The 17,669-nt window shown below is 39.5% G+C and overlaps 2 protein-coding genes across 3 annotated transcripts in view; one reads left to right on the top strand and one right to left on the bottom strand.

The window, feature by feature from the left end:
* Positions 1 to 12,458, top strand: part of tmem37 (transmembrane protein 37) — a 46,353-nt gene extending 33,895 nt beyond the window's left edge. Inside the window, exons 2-3 of one of the 2 annotated variants that reach the window (XM_072579603.1) lie at positions 3,688 to 3,738; positions 7,298 to 12,458. In XM_072579603.1, the coding sequence (XP_072435704.1) occupies positions 3,688 to 3,738; positions 7,298 to 7,867 (621 nt within the window). In that variant the 3' untranslated portion in view covers positions 7,868 to 12,458. The remainder of the gene's footprint in view (positions 1 to 3,687; positions 3,739 to 7,297) is intronic. The other variant, XM_072579604.1, reaches the window with a different exon arrangement.
* Positions 12,459 to 13,154: 696 nt separating this feature from the next.
* LOC140482320 (secretin receptor-like) overlaps positions 13,155 to 17,669 on the bottom strand; it is a 64,218-nt gene continuing 59,703 nt past the window's right edge. Inside the window, exons 11-13 of the mRNA XM_072579602.1 lie at positions 14,001 to 14,139; positions 13,689 to 13,730; positions 13,155 to 13,580 (exon numbers count right to left, since the gene is read on the bottom strand). Coding sequence (XP_072435703.1) covers positions 13,413 to 13,580; positions 13,689 to 13,730; positions 14,001 to 14,139 — 349 coding nt within the window. The 3' untranslated portion in view covers positions 13,155 to 13,412. The remainder of the gene's footprint in view (positions 13,581 to 13,688; positions 13,731 to 14,000; positions 14,140 to 17,669) is intronic.

Genomic DNA, 17,669 nt, shown 5'->3' with positions numbered 1-17,669 from the left:
GAGAGTTTTCATTCCTGAACTGTTGGAGCATGTTTTCTAGGACATCAATCATATAAAGGAATTGATGGTATTTCTTAATGTCTGCAGGGTAAGGTGCTTAAAACCGTCAGTGAAGGATAAATAGCATAAAAGGTGGGCGGACTTTTTAAAAACAATATAATTCACTGGATGTGCGCATCACTGGCCAGGCCAGCATTTATCACCTATTCCCAAGAAGGCAGTTAAGTGCCAACAACATTGTTGTGGGTCTGGAGTCGTGTGTAGGCCAGACTAGATAAGGATGGCAGTTACCTTCCCTAAAGGATATTAGTGAGCCAGATGAGTTTTTCCTAACAATTGACAATGGTTTTATCACCATCATTCGAATTCTAATTCACATATTGTTTGCAATTCACATTCAACCATCTGCCGTTGGCAGTATTTGAACCTGGATCCCCAGGACATCACTAGGGTTTCTGGATGAATAGCCTAGCGATACTTTTCTGTTTCATTACATTGCCTAAAAAGGTGACAATAGCCAGCATTTTACAGACTTTCGAGCGGTGAGGCAAGATTTGGTAAAATTGCATAAGCCATTTCAGCTCTTTGGTAGCATTGGTCGGGGGTGGGGTTCTGACCTGCAAGACCTATTAAAGGTACATAGTTGTCCACTGCCATTTATTGTAGAAGGTTATGGTTCCAAACAGGGTTACTGTTCATTTTGCACTGGCTCCATTGATTCTAAAGATGTCAAAGATTTTGGGGAGAGGCAACAATTGCTACTGTAGCTTTTGAAGAGAGCAGATGTATCAGTACCAGCTGCTTAAGGTTTTAGTAATTGTGCCTGACCAAATGTGGTCGTACTTATTGCTATTGTGGATTAAACTTGTTATTCAGGGAGAGTGCCTTTTCTGTACATGCTCATCTTAGTGGTGTATAGACTACCACTAAGGATTAGATAGGCCCAAGATAAAACAAAGACAAAGGAGGACTGGTGACAGCAAACTATCTGAAACAACCCTCATTCAGTGTCACAATCTTAGAGCAGTGGAAATAAATGTACTAGGAGTGGTCATCTAAGAAAATACCACACCACCTGCATTTTATCAGCAGTGTGTAGACTGTCTGTCCATTTAGGAGCTGACTGGTGAGGGTTGACAGCCTCCCTCTGGGCTCAAGTTGTGGGTCTATTAAGTCAGACATTCTGTGGCTCACAGATATGGCCCTTGTTGGCTGCTCTATAGAACATCCACTTAGCCTCAGCAGCAGCCACTTTTCCTCGCCTGAGACTGTCTGACCGACCCTATGACCCCTGACTCCACTCAGCATCCCACTTTTGCCGACACATTGTGGACACCAGGGAGAATTAATTTGAATTATTTTATTCTCTTCTGATCATAAGTAGAGGTGATTTTTTATTTCTTCTGCTATTTGTTTTTAAATAGGCTGTGACATCTTTTCATATAAGCATCTTAAAACAAAGAAATGCTTTTTCCTTCATACTTTCAAACACAAAAGAAATAAAGAAAATTTAAAGGTAATTTGACAATATGGCCAATAGTTCACTTGATGTTTGACTGAGTCCAGAAGGTCAGTGTCCAGTGAAGGCTCTTTTCAATTGGCATTCAAGTTCCGGTGACTACGGTTGGCTGAAGGTGCGGAATTCCTTTTGAAGTTGACAAAGGCTTAAAGTTGTTATGTAGTTTTCCACTGTTTGTCATTTTCCTTCAAGCGTTATAATTTGAAGATTTAGACTATATGCAGGTTTAGGATTAGAGTGGTGCTGGAAAGCACAGCAGATCACTTTCGCCATCACTTTCACCTATATGCAGTCTTAGCTGAGCATGACTTAGGTGTCAAGAGTGCGGTGCAGGAATCCTGATGAAGGGCTTATGCCTGAAAAGTCGATTCCCCTGCTCCTTGGATGCTGCCTGACCTGTTGTGCTTTTCTAGACCACACTCTCGACTCTGATCTCCAGCATCTACAGTCACTTTCTCCGGTATGACTGAGATGCTACCAGTTAGATGCTTAGCCGACTGACTTGATGTAAACAGCAAATTGATTTTTACCAAACTGAAGCAAGGGTATAAAAATATACAGTTAAAGCTTTTTCTTTCCAAAGGCCAGGAGCGTTAGTCATGTGATAGGGTTCTTGGATGAATTAGTTTTAACTGGCAGCGTAGTTTCTGAGTAAACTTTATACCTTTCTGGCCAAGACAACATTCATTCTTATGTGATTAGTTTTTAAAAAATTCATTCACAGGATATGGGTGTCGCTGACTAGGCTAACATTAATTGCTCATGTGTAAAGGCCCAAAGGGCAGTTAAGGGTCAGTCACATTGCTGAGGTTCTGGAGTCACGTGTAGTCCAAACCAAATAAAGAAGACAATTTCCTTCCCTAAAGGATATTAGTGAACTAAATGGTTGGTTTTTTTTCCAGACAATTGACAATGGTTTCATGGTCATCATTTGACTTTTTTTAATGAATTCAGTTCAGGAAGGAGACCCTAATGGGGAAGACAGTGGAACTGCAAAGGCAGGAGTTTCTGGGGTTAATTCAGGACGTTCAACAGGAATTCGTCCAAAGGAAGAAGAAAGCTACTAAGGGGAGGAAGAGGCAACTGTGACTTACAAGGAATGCATTAAAGTAAAAAAAAAGTATATACTGTAGTGTGGTGACAATTAGTGGGAAACCTTTAAAAACCAGAAAAGGATAACTAAAAAGCAATAAGGGGGAAGGAGTTGAAATATGGGGGTAAGCTAGCCAGCAATATAAAAGAAGTGAAGGGTGAAGAATGGAGTTGAGAAACATATCAGCCATGATTGAATGGCAGAGCAAACTTGATAAGCCAAATGGTCCAATTCTGCTCCTATGTCTTATGGATTTTATATTCTTATTCTCCACAATCCTGACCAAGTTAACTCTGATTGTTTGTTTGGTCCAGTTTTCTTATGACGTCTTCACTGACGGTAGCAGTACATGAGATAGAAGGCTGCTAACTTACTACCAAAGGGACTTGGGAAGGCACTTCCTCAAACACTGACCTACAGACTATTATCTTAATGATTGTGTATGTCTCGCTCAGCTGCCGGGCATCAGCAATGACACTGGGTCAGAAGGTGTTCGAGGATATGGCATTATGTTCTGTTGTGGTTGAATAGTATCTGTCAGTCCCATGGTACCAAGGTCAACTTCATGAGTCAATGCCTGAGTACTGATATTTCTGTGTGCATATCATTCTGGGTCCTGAGCACAGTGCAGATAGCATTCTTATGTTCTGTCATCTCAGCTCATGTCATTGTGCTGCTTGCCAAGTCACTTCTATGTCATTAGGAGCCAAAAGTCAGCAATGTCTTCTTGATGACATCCTGGGTTGGGAAACCTTCCTCAAATATATTTGCTTTCCATCATTCTTGTCCTAAAAGTAAATCCATTCACAATGTCAATTCCTTTAAAAGGCATCACTAACATCCTATTCCCACCAACACAATAACTGAAAAGTTGCTAGTTGATAGTAAAAGAACCCTTCCAGATTACCTTAATGAAATGAGAAACAGTACAGTTTTTTTGAGTTCAATTCCATTATAACTTTCTCTGACTTCTTTCAAGAAGTAAGATAATGTAAAGCTTTCCATATGTGGAATAGAGTTAACAAATAATTCTAACCTGAACACAAACTCTTAATTCCCCCATTTTTTCTTGCAGAATGCCAGCTTCTTTCCTTCTGTCATGTGTTTCACTGTCATCAGTATGAAAGTGAGTAAGAGCATCAGCAATTAAACCACAAGTCTCAGCAATGCCTGAAGTAACCTTTGTAGGTGCTTTGCACATGTTGTTCGAGAGATGTTTTGTACAGGGGAATCAGGACTAAAAAATTATTTGAGTATGCTCCAGAGGTGAGGGGAGTGGTGTGGGCGCAGGTTTTGCACTTCTTGGGGTGGTAGGGAATTGTGCCAGGAGTGGGGTGTGGGCTGGTGGGAGGGGTGTGGACCTGACGAGGGACTCGCGGAGGATATGGTCTCTCCAGAATGCTGATAGGGGTAGGGAGGGAAATATATTTTTGGTGTTGGAGTCCGTTTGGAGTTGGCGGAAGTGGCGGAGGATGTGAAAGTGGACCAGTGGGCTCTGTCCCTGTTGCGTTGGGAGGGGTGGGGTTCAAGAGGGTGGTGCGTGAAGTGGAGGAGATGCGCTTGAGGGCATTATCAACCACGTGGGAAGGGAAGTTGTGATCATGGAAGAAGGAGGCCATTTGGGACTTTCTGAGGTCAAATTGGTTATTCTGGAAATAGATGTGGCGGAAGCGGAAGAATTGGGAATAAGGGATGGCGTTTTTACAGGAGGTAGGTGGGACCTCCTGTCTTACTCAAGACATCCAAAAATAGATCTTCTTTTTCAGCCATAAACTGGATGAACACATTTCTAACAACAACAAGAAGGCTTCACAAATCCACTGCTCCCGCCACATTGCATATCATAGAATTCCACAGTGTGGAAAGAGACCATTCAGCCCATTGACTGTGCACCAATGCTCAGAAAAGCATCCCACACAGACCCTGTAACCCTGCATTTAGCATGGTTCATCCACTTAACATGCATGTTACATACAACTTACCATGGCCAGTCCACCTAACCTTTGGACTGTGAGAGAAATCCATGCGGATATGGTGATTGTGCAAACTACACACAGTCACCCAAGGCTGGGTCCCAGGCACTGTGAGGCAGCATTGCTAACTGCTGAGATGCTGTGCTGTCCCTTGCAGGTGGTTGGTAAGAAATGGGTTAAACTTAGCAATGCATTCTAACAATGTCCATTATGTGGCAAGCCAAACTTTTCAAAAACACCCCTAAAAGCTGGTGCACATTTTGCTCAATTACACTCAAATGCAACAATGTTTTCAACTCCATTCCTCCAGTACATTAGCTCCTTTTCAAGCATTACTTCAGATATGAATCCAAGGTGAACCGATACTGCCTGATTAAATATGTAAGCAATGCTTTTTCCTATTCCTCAACGTTCTCAGGACTTTGATTCAAACAGGTTTTCACCCATCATTAAACCCACCTCTGAGTGCTGACGATAATGTTGAGAAGTGTTTACAGATAAAACCAATAAACCTAAAAGATCCTGTTGTTGGAGAGTACACTTGCCACTCATGATTGTATTTTTTCATCATTAACTCTTGTTCAATAAAACAATCCTTTTGCACAATATCTAAGTTGGTCTTTGAATGACCACATTGTTTCGTGAAATGGGCAATTCCAATGTTGATCTCCCTGTATCTAAAATGAAATAACATGCTTATTCAAGATATGCTGGAAATCAAGGTGCTTGGACATTGTGTATCTATTTTATTTACCTGGTGATTCAGGCTCGGTAACCTTGTCAGGCGCAGCAGTCACATTCATATCTGTAACCTCTATCCAAGTAGAAGCAGTGGATGATGTGAGCTGGCTAACTCTCAATTATACAGTTCCACCTTTTATTATAGTGAAATAACTGTCATTGTTTGGTAATTGCTTTAGCTGCCCTTCAAGTTGCTGTCTCTTTTAATCCTCTTCTGACAGCCACTTTCAAATGTTCTCTTCACTTTTAACAGACCTCTCTATAATGAGAGAATTAAACCCTAGACAATTTTTTGAACAGATTCCTTTGTTTTTACTTAAATTAGAAGTAATAATTGCAATGTGTACATTTAATAATGTACTTGTGTTATGAAGAGAAAGGAGTATTTTTCTGCTTCATTGGTTTTGAGAAAATATATTTTAAAGGAAAATACTTTACAAAATTTTTGAAAAAGCTCTGATGTCTTAAAAAAAGTCATATGAGCACTTTTGTGATTAAAGCATCAAAATGGATCATGTCATTGTCAGAGGTCAAGGCAAAGGGGTGGCTATGTGGGAGTGTTTTTTGTTTGCTTTGTTGCATTGCATACTGACAATTTGAGACATGGATCTGGGAATCTGAGAACTACATTCCTTGAATAGTGGCTGGGAGTATTTCAAAGCTTTCTAAGCATGTTTAATGTCTAGGTGAGACTGTTTTATATAACAATTGTTGAATAATTGCCTCTGTTTAATAATTGTGTTGTCATATAATAATTGTCACACGTAAATATAGTTTGCCATATCAGAATGGAAATGTGTTTTAGACCATCTTGTTTTCCTATCTGCTTTACCTTCCAATCAGTTATGTAAAACTTGAAATGTCTTTTGTTTTGGCATATTTCGACGTCTCTCATAGTGTGAGGCCCTAAATCTAGTACCAGTGTGGGACATAATTTAAACTAAGCCATTGAGGACTAAGAGCAAGGAGCATTTATTCACCCAAAAGATGATAGGAATCTGGAATTCATGTTGCCCAATGATTTTTGTTAGGCTCTGGTATCATGAGATCTGGAGGAAATGGAAGTTTGAAATACAGTCGAGGCATGAACAAATTAATGGCGGATGGCCTAAGGGGATGTATATGCCCTACCTTAGCCAATCACAATTTCAGTCTTTTCCTATTTATAGGAACACAAGTAAGTCCCTAGGTAACGACTGCCAGTTTGATAGAGTTAAACAAAATTAACAACTGAGTAGGGGGAATTGTAACCCTCTCACCCAGCAGAAGCTAGATATTCTCATTTTACTTTGCCTCTGTACCTCCCTGTCTGTGAGAATTATGCTGGAAACTATTGCATTAGATCCCCTCTTGTTGATCAAAATATCACTTCCAGCTCTCTGTCTCCTTATCATTCCTGGCAGGTTTAAATGAGAAACCATCTTAGAGAATGGAACTGTTTTCCATCATGAACATTATTTTCTCAGCTACTACTCCTGGATAGGCTGCTGATTAGCTTATTTTCCCAGGAGCAAACATCTTTCTCTGGTTGTCTGAAATGGAAAGAATTCCATTTCTTAGCACTATAATATCAAATCATTTTCCAGAACACTATTTTCGTTTAAAATGGGAAAGAGAAATTGCATACAGTAAAATGCTCACAATGAAATGGACAGTCCCAAACCTTTCAAGCTTTTAAAATTCAAATGTTTAAAATTTGTTTGTACTGTCATCTGGTGGTCTGCTATCATGATGCTATCTGAACCACTTAATTTGGCTTGTAGCCATAAAGGCCTATTTTACAATCCTTTAGGGAACACTTGCAGAAATCGGATTTTGTGATTTTGTAGCAATTAAAATGTTTAGGGATGCACTACCTCTGTGAAGCTTGATAGAATAAAGCCTATTATCTAAGTTCAAAAATATAAAATTCATTGAACATTAGTTCTGAAGTAATGTCTCTCTCCTAATAATATGTACATTTCATTCTAGGTACAAGAAGGGCTCCAAGGCTGGAAGGTTGGAACATCAGCACTGAACACAGTCTTAAAGATTCTGATAATTCTCTGCACAACCATTGCAGTTGTTCTGTCATCCATCTCTGTGTGCTCAAGTTTTTGGCTATTTGCAGACAGGAAGCTATTTGGACTCTGGCATTTCTGCACTGTAGAGTATGACAGCGAGCCTCAATGTACAACAGATTTAAGTGTTGCTGAGGTTAATGGGTTATATACAGCTCTTGTTTTCACAAGAATCGTCATCACATGTGCTGTGGTGCTGGCAATTTTTGGCTTGGACATGCTGATCACCTCTCAGATTTGTCAAGATACTTATTCCAGGCGCAAGTGGGCATATGGTTCAGGGCTGATTCTCCTGGCTTTCTTCATGACATCTGTTGGCGTGCTGGTCTTTGCCATTCAGTTGTGGACTTTTATTACATTCACAGGCATCAGTTTAGCTTATTGGTGTGCGTTCATCACATCATTTCTTTTCTTCATCAATGGTATTAGTGGTCTTCACATGTACAGCATTACAAACTCAGAGATTTCAGCAGACATATGAATAATTTTGTTTGCTCGATACTTTTTCTTATGAGTTCCTCACTTATATGAAATAGTTTGGTCTCTGAGTCTGTATATGTGAAGTGTGTGTGTTCCAGGTTTCTGACTTTTGAGCATTGCTATTACTATTTTCACAAACTCAATAAAACTGCACTGGCTCTGTAATTTGTATTGCAATGTGCTATTTTATGTTCCTATTTTTAAATAGGATTTTTAAAAAAATCAACAATATTCAAGCAGGAATCAGAAAACAAATCACAGTACCAAAATATATGCGATAATTTGTGATTTGGAGAATAACTCCAGCTTGTGTTTATAGTTTCATTATTTCTAAGAATATTGCATTTATGTTAAAAGTAACCACTTTACTAACTGTACTTGAAGTGAGATCAACTATGTTAATGAAAGGATAAGCAGGTGCAACTGGTGAGTGGTGGATAGGTGAGAATATTATTGTCTTAATATTTAACAAAATTTAAAAGCTTTGAAAATTTTGACCATTTATTTTAAAAGAAATTAAAAATTGTATCATTTATGGGATTTGAAGATCGCATACTTTATGAATTAAGTGACACTTTAGCTTACTAAACTCTGTATTTTATCTTCTTGAAATATGGATTTGAGTCCAATTCAGATTTCTGGACACTGTCTCCTGTGCTTTTATGGGAAATGTTCTGAGTAAAATGAATGTGGAAAGTCTTAAACCAATTATATTGGGAATAGGTTTAGATCATAAAGCTGTCTACTGGTTGGCATTAAATTGGCTGACTCGCTGAGATGTTCTGAGCATGACTGGTGTGAGAATTAGGATAATGAATATTGAAATAATGCAAGTGCTCTTCTGGGATTGTGTTGAGGTGTATTTTTTTGGAATTAATCAGAGAAAACATTGTTCTGCAGCTCACTCAAATTTCCTGACATATGATGCCTGATATAGATACTGAACATGGTAATTTTATTGAACTATGGTGTCAGCGGGGAACTTCTCTTGGCAGGCAACAGTGAAAATTCAGATACAGTTGGAAAATTAAGGTGGGCAGCTAATGTCTGAATTTTTCACATGTTCTGCCACAAAAAGAGCAGTGCAAGCAAATAAAATTACTCCACTGATGCCTAATATGATCAAAACCAAATGGTTACAATAATTCAAAAAATAAATGTTGCCCAAAATCCATTTGGATAGGTGACAAATACTGTCTTTTCCAGAGACTACCCACATCCTATGAAACAATAAAAAACATTCAGGAATAATGGTCCTCAAACATTGAGTTAGTGAACACTGCTGCTCTTGAGTTTGAGTGGTTGTGGATATGGTGCCAATCAAGTGGGCTGCTTTGATCTGGATGGTGTTAGCTTTCTAAGTGTTGTTAGAGCTGTACTCAGCTAGCTAAGTGGAGGGTACTCCATTCACTATAATGGTGGATGGCATCAGGAGGTGAATCACTCATTGCAGGATTCCTAGCCTCTGACCTGCTCTTTTAGCCACAGTATTTATATGGCTAGACCAGTTCAGTTTATGATCAATGGTGACCACCAGCATGTTGATAGCAGGAGAATCGATTATGCCATTGAATGTCAAGAGGCAAGAGTTGGATTATCCCTTGTTGAAGAGATGGCCATTGTCTGGAACTTGATGGGAATGAATGTTACTTGCCATTTGGATATTGTCCAGCTCTTGCTGCATTTGAATGTGGGTGGCTTCAATATATGAGGAATCACAAATTGAGCTGAACATCGTGCAATCATGAGTGAACATCCCGACTTCTAACCTTATGGTGGAGAGAAGATCAGTGTACTTTATGACTATAGAATGCACATTTCACAGGCAGTCTAACTATAAACTAAGCCACTATTGTTGCACATAAAGCAGAATGACACCCCATCCTCTCCTAGAAGTTAAAACAAAAGATGCTGGAGAAATTCAGATGGTCTGACAGCATCTGTAAGAGAGAAACATCTAACATTTGAGCCTAATTACTTCTCCTTGAAACAGTTCTAAAGTTCCAAAGAAGAGCCATGAAACATTTAACAGTGTTTTTCTCTCTCCATAGATACTGCTAAACCTGCCGAGTTTTCCAGCACCTTCTGTCTTATGAGATCTTCAGCATCCTGAGTATTCTGCTCTTCTGGGGAGTTTTGGTTTGGTAACATGTATTGAGAGACTAGTGCATGGAGAATGGAGAGCAAAAGCTTTTATAAACATTACAATTGGCAACAAGTACTCCAAAAAGAGACTACAAGTTATAAGTTATATTTACTAGTTTATGTAATAACTAAGAAGTAAACAACTCACATGGATAAGCCAGCACAAGAAGTTTCAGTTTTGCACATGAAAAATGGTTAATGGTAGCAAATGGTCACATTCAAGAATTTACAATAATACTGTATTTAACAAAGAAATGCTGATGAAGGAGCAGCGCTCCGAAAGCTTGTGATTTCAAATAAACCTGTTGGAGTATAACCTGTTGTCGTGTGACTTCTGACCCACAGGAAGAGTGGTAGCGATGAACTAGGAAATTATATACCAGTGAGTCTCATATCAGTGGTCGGGAAAATATTGGAGAAAATTCTGAAGAAGCAAATTAATATCCATTTGGAAAGGGATGCGTTAATTAAGGATAATCAATATGGCTTTGGCAGAGGGAAGTCATGCCGAACAACTTTGTTAGAATTTTTTTGGAAAAGTGATCAAGTACCTAGATGAGGGAAGTTCAGTTTATGTAGTTTATATGGATTCTAGCAAAGCTTTTGACAAGGTCCCACATGGAAGACTGATTGATTGAGATGGTTAAAGCATGTGGAATTGAGGGAAACTTGGTGAGATGGATCAGAAACTGGCTTAGTAATAAGACACAAATGGTAGTGGTAGAAAGCTGTTTGAGTGATTGGATGCCGATGTCCAGCAGTGTGCCACAAAGATCAGTACTGAGGCCCTTATTGTTTCTGACATACTTAAGTAATACAGATGAAAACATAAGAGGAACATTCAGCAAATTTGCAGATGACACCAAGATTAGCAGAGTAGTTAATAGCAAAGCAGATTACAGGAAGATATAAGTTACAAGAAGGTATAGATGAGATGGGCAGACCAGTGCAGATGGTATTTAATTTTGATAAGTGTGAAGTAATGCACTTTGGAAGACGAAACAAGATGAGGGAGTATTTAATGAATTGCAGGATACTGGGTAGCTTGGAGGAACAGAGGAATCTTGGAGGTAATTATTCACAGATCCCTAAAGTCAGCAGAGCATGTAAATAGGATAGTTAAGAAGAAATACAGGACACTTAGTCTATGCCATGATTGATGAAAGTGTAAAAGCAAGAGGAGGTAATGTTGGAGTTCTACAGAGTATTGATCAGATCACAACAGGAGTACTGTGTGCTGTTCTGATCACCTCAATGCACATTGGAGGGGGTACAGAGGTGGTTTACCAGGCTGTTGCCTAAGATGGAGAAATTGAGCTGAAAAGAGAGACTAGATTGGCCTGGATTGTTTTCTTTAGAGCAGGGAAGACTAAAGTGGGACAGGTTTTAGGTGTTTAAGTTTATGAGGGGTATGGACAGGGTGAATAGAAATTAGCTGTTCCCTTTGGTTGAGGGGTCAGTCATGAGGGGGCATAGTTTTAGAGTAAGGGTCAGGAGATTCAGAGGGGGGGAAAAAGCTTTTTCATTGAGTGGGTTGTGGGAATCTGGGATGCACTGCCTGGGAAGGTATTGGAGTCGGAAAACCTTACAACCTTTAAAAAGAATTTGGGTGAGTACTTCAAATATCATAACATTCAAGGATATGGGACAAGTGCAGGAAATTGCTATTAGCACACTTATAGTAGTTATTGTATTGATACAGACTCAACGGGCCAAAGAGACTTTTCTGTGCTGTATGAATCTGAATGTGGCACATATCCTGGTGTAGTGGAGAAGGTCATTGACCTTCTTGTGGCACGGCTAGCCATCCTGCACACCATGGATACGGCACTGACCTGAGTGGCAAACACAGATCAGCTGGCTAATGTGGTCTGCCAGTCCTCTGGGAAAAGGCTACCCCTTCTCTGCACCACCTTTCCAATACAGTGTCCAAGTTCGTGTTAGAAAATCACAGCACCATCACCCCATGTTCAGAACCTGTTCATTGTTGGGTAGGGCAACTTCAGAATCCCAGTGCACATCTGGGTTCAAGCAGCTTTTCAAAATAAGTCAAATAAATTTCAAAAAACTCAACGTATCTGACACTTAACCAAAAAAATGTTGAATTTAGCCCATAATAATTCATCACCAGTTATAATTAACTGATTTATACAACATATTGATGTAATTGTGTTGACTAACATTATACATCATCGGAACATAAGAACAGGCCATTCAGCTGATGTCATCAAATTGCAAGATGTGTGTATAAAACCTGCCCATTACCCATGTGAAACCCTAAAGCATCAGAAAAGAAATGCAGAGGCTTTGAGTTACAGGGTCAAATGATACGTGGTAGTCCCCACAAGCCTCCCTTGAACCCCAACTCCAATTGGTTCAAGCAAACTAAATAAGTTGAAGAGATACAATAACCAAAACAATATATATTGCTAATGAAATAATTTATCTTATCTTGATTATAGTATAATTGTAGTGAAATTAATTCAAATTTGCTCTTCTTTGATATTATTACTGTTAATACTAAATTAGCTTCACTAATCTCACGAAAATAATATTTGAAACTGAAACGCTTCTGTAAACTTAATTCTTCATCCTTACTAAGGAAACTCGATTTGGCAGCCTGTTAATAAGCATTAGCCTCTGTCTGCATAGAGGTTAGTAATTATGTTTCATGTAATAGAATTACAAAGCTGCAACTCTAATGCATTATACCTCAGAGTGTTCCAACTCTCAGATTTTCAGTGTCTTAATCATGCTGAAGGGCAAGACGATTTGGTTTCCTTACAGTAACAGTTTTACAGGGACTAGGTCTTTGCAATGCTTGTTGATAGATTATTTTGAGAGGAAAGGCTTTGCTATCCATCTTAGCTGATTGTGGAACTGTGACAATATAATAAAACAATGAGATTAACACTCAGACACTATTAGCATTTGGTTATTTGTAAGAATTTCATTTTCCCATGCATGCAACAATGTAACTTAGATACTTCAAGAATTATTTGGGACACTGATTTGCAATCACAATACACAAAAAAGCGACTCAAGAATTATCTTGCTCACTCAAAGCCAATTCATGTAATAAGTTGAAATAAACTTACTTAAATACCAAAGCACTTGTAACAAAATTACACATAAACCTCATACATAATACCAGTAATCTGGATCAATGTATTGTTCCTTGGTAAGAGCACATTGCAAACAACAGCTTAGTGGAGAAGACAATACGAAAACAATTTGTACTTCTCAGTGGAATTGACAAGTCAATAACCTCTGGACCATCCATAGCAGCAGAATCTCTGTAAAATTGTTCACAGAAATACATTTTTTTTTAACATTTTCTTTTGGAAAAGCATTTAATTCACAATATTTCACGCGATCCTTCAGAGAACATCTGAACCTTCTTAAGCAAATTCCCTTTTATCCATGGTACTGCACCTCGTCAGTAGCGATACTTGGATTGCACCAGTTACCCCACTGGTAATTATGGAACTTTTTTGATTGCGTAAGTTAACAGCAAAATATTTCTTTAACCTCCATCGTCTCCATTTTCTCTTGATTTCAGCTCGAACCTATCATGTTTTATTGATAGCAAAGTAAAACAATGTTATTACTGTGAAGGAAAAGCTCTTTTGATGATGTGTGACACACAAAACAGAACTAATCAGTAAAATACTTACTTCCCCATTAAGGAAACAGTAGAGTAATGCAACAGCAAATCCCTGTAAGTGTTAAAAAAAAAACACCTCATTAATGGTGGAAAGAACACATTTACATTGATATAATATTACTCTCAGAAAAATAATTTGACGTCACAATGCTACTGAACATACATAGAGTAAGGCTTCTTGTAAGCCAATGGCAGAAAATCTCAATTGCTCTTAATGAATATTGGAAACCCCTAAACATGTGATACATTATTATTCACATCAAGATCCTATAAAACTACAATCTTGTTAGTGATAATATGGCTGACTGATAATTTTAAATACCTGCAACGATGCAAGACCAAGTTCAAAGCCTACACGCAAGTACACTGCAAGGTAGTTTTCAATATCCGGAAGAAATGCAAAAACAGTATGATGGATTCCAAACAACGGGATTAAGAAGAGAGTGGATTTTGCAAGCCTCCTAGAAATAACAAAATACAACATACAGAACTCGTTAAAATACATTTGATCCTTATATTGTCAGTGGTTTGTCACTTCCAGGTGTGAAACTGGACAAAATTAATCACCTCAGTCCCCAACCTACATCTTTCCCACCCTTCACACTCTTGGATGTTGTCTACCAATAATAGTTGGACCTCATGTTCTGTTAGCCCGTGGCCTGAAACAAACAATAAAGGGACAGCTAGCCAGGCAGCATCAGGAAGGAAAAATCAATGTTTCAGATGCAACCTTTCTTCAAGACTGGGGTGGGGGTAAGAGCAGCTGCTGATAAAAGTGGAGTCAGGGAGGAATTTGTTTGGGGAGAGAGATAGGGTGGTGAGGTAGTGATTGGTGAACACAGGTGAGAGTACAGCCTGGTGGTTGGTGGATGGGAAAAATGAATCCGGTTGGTCGCTGGAAGGAAGGGTCAGTCAGAAGAATGGAAGATAGGAGAAGAGGCTGGAAAGGGAGTTGGGGGGAATGGGTGGGAAGGTTATTTGAAATTGGAGAACTCAATGTCTTTCGGGCTGTTAGCTGCTCAGGCGGAAGATGAGGTCTGATTCACTGTGGCAATGGAGGAGGCAAAGAATGGTCATGTCAGAGAGAGAATGAGAAGGGGAATTGGAATGGGCTGTGACCAGGAGGTCAGGTCAGTCCATGCAAACCTGGCTGAGATGCTTGGTGAAACATACCCTTAGTTTTACATTTGGTCTCAGCAATGTAGAGAAGACCACATTGGGAACACCGGTAAGCTAAGTTGGAGGAGAGGCAGGTGAACCTCTGTCTCACCTGCAAGGACATTTTGGGGCCCTGGATGGAGGTAAGCGGGGTGGTGTGCCTGTAGGTTTTGCTTAGCAAAGTGTCACTGTTAAAAACTGCATAATAATCAGGTTCCTAGGATGTACCAAACACCCAGATGGAAATTTAATGGCCAGCTGAGTAAAGTGCCCAACATGGGCTTGCCTTTTAGTAATATTTTGTGAAAAAAAAATTAGGTGATCCTAAGAATATAGAAACATTATTATTATGGTCGAAGCGGATGGTACCAGGGGTTCAGGGGAGAGGGTTTGGTGGGGAGAGTGGCATGAACCAAGAATTGGTGAAGGGACTGCTCCTTGCGGAAGGCAGACAGAGGTGGGAAGGGGAAGATAGTCTTGGTGGGGGGCAAATTGGAGGAACAAGTAGTCATCTTCTGTCTAGGCAGCCTACAGACCAGAGGACTCAACATTGAGTTCCCCAATTTCTAATAACCTCCTTTCCCATCCCCTGACTCCCTTTCCAGCCCCTCCCCCTCCCTTCCATTTCTCTGACCTTTCATTCCAGCTATCAACCAGATTCATTATTCCATTGATCAACCAGGCTGTACCTTCACCTCACCATTCTGCCCCTTTCCCCATCCAAAATCCTCCCCCACCTGCCGCTTTACCTGCACTCCCCTTACACCCACCCCCAGTCATGAAGAAAGGTTAGACCGGAAACACTGACTTCTCCACCTCCTGATGCTGTGTTCTTCCAGCCTCCTGTTTCTCTACTTTAGATTTCAGCGTCTGTAATTTTATTGTCTCTAATAAAGACACAGCTAGCAGGAATTGAACAGACCAGTGCCATGTGCCCTGGAGTCTATCCACCAACACCAAAGTATGTCCCAGATGACTACAGCAGGAATGTGAGATGTGAGAAGACCAGGACATTAAAAATTCAAAATATCCTTATGGAGTTCAGGGTACACTCCAATTTTTCCTGGCCTATATACAAATGTTTCTATATGCTCAGGGTCACCTCACCTTTTTTTACAAAATATAATACTAAAAGGTAAGCCCATATTGGGCACTTTACTCAGCTGGCCATAAAATTGCCACATGAGTGTTTGGTACATCGAGGAACCTGATTAATATACAACAGTGACACTTTACTAAACCAGGTGCAAACCTTGACAACCTGCAAATGCGGCATGGTGGCTCAATGGTTAGCATTGCTGCCTCACAGCATGAGGGTTCCAGGTTAGATTCCAGCCTCGGGCAACTGTGTGGAGTTTGCATGTTCTCCCCGTGTCTGTGTGGGTTTCCTCCTGGTGCTCTGGTTTCCTCCCACAGTCCAAAGACGTGCAGGTCAGGTGAATTGGCCATGTTAAATTGCCCATAGTCAGAAGGAAATGGGTCTGGGTGGGTTATTTTTCAGAGGGTCAGTGTGAATTGGTTGGGCCGAAGGGCCTGTTTCCACACTGTAGGGAATCTAATCTAATTTAGCGATGAGCTAAACAGGTGAGTGGTGTTAAATTATTAAGTGAAGCGATAGATATAAATGGAGACCAGGTAGGATAGATGTGATAAAGGAGGTGTGAGACTGAGTGTGAATAAATTCTATCCACAAAGAAAAGTGTCTTGGTTTCTGTTTTCTATTTGCATTGATCTAGCAGTGGAAAAGGCCCAGTTAAGATACTGGCAATCATGGAACCATACAATTCAGAAGAGACCTCTCGGCCCAGAAAATCTATACCACCAAAGCCACGTTAACTCTATACTAATCCCACTTTCATGCACTAGGTACATAATCTTGACCAGTATGATGTTTCAAGTCCTTATCCAAGTACTTTTTAAAGATTGTAAGGTTACCCACCTCAACTAACCACCCAGGCAGAATATTCCAGACCACCACCACCCTCTAGATGAAAAGAAATCCTCAAATCTCCTTTAAACTTTCTGCCTTTCACCTTACAACTATGATCACTTGTTATTAATCCTTTGACTAAGGAGAACAGCTGCTTTATATTCACCCTGTCCAGGCCCCTCATAAACCTTTACACCTCTATCAGGTCTTCCCTCAACCTCTCTCCTCCAAAGAAAACAACCTAAGAGTATCCAGCCTCTCTTCATAGCCAGATTGCTCTATCTCAGGCAACATCTTAGTGAATCTCCTTTGCCAGTAAAAAATGCATGGAAATGGGGCAATAAATCGTTGTATAGATATCTTAATTGCTGGATGGTAATGGTTAAAATTCTTTTATGTTTGTTCTAGAATTTAAGTCATATTTTTAGAGTTACCTTGTATGCTTAGACATGAATTCTGATTGTAGTTTTTAGCCTTTGATTGAAATGGTATTCATACCCATGCTTTTCCTTAAGTAGTAGACTACTGTTTATAAATATGGGTTGATAATAATGCCACTTGGGAATGATAAAGAGAATAGGTTACTTCTGCTTAGTGTGTCAAGAACTACAGATTCCACAATAAAATTTCTGTTTCACAGTGACAACAGCTGATGACTAAAAGGAACTTAATTTGAAGACTTTCTTTGTACAAGGTGTAACTTTATTTTATACCACTGGATATTTCCACTCCAAGTTTTTTAATATTCCCTTATCTGAAACATGATTATGATAATAGCTTGTTAATCTAGAGCTATATTTAACTTGATTATCACAAGAATCATAGAATAATGTTACTTTCCAGTAAAGAAGGCAGATAGATAGTCAACCAGGTCTTTGTAGACTTAAAAATCTGATACACATT

Source organism: Chiloscyllium punctatum, chromosome 10 (genome assembly GCF_047496795.1).
Source record: "Chiloscyllium punctatum isolate Juve2018m chromosome 10, sChiPun1.3, whole genome shotgun sequence".
Classification (NCBI taxonomy): Eukaryota; Metazoa; Chordata; class Chondrichthyes; order Orectolobiformes; family Hemiscylliidae; genus Chiloscyllium; species Chiloscyllium punctatum.
This window is presented reverse-complemented; position numbering and strand designations above follow the sequence as displayed.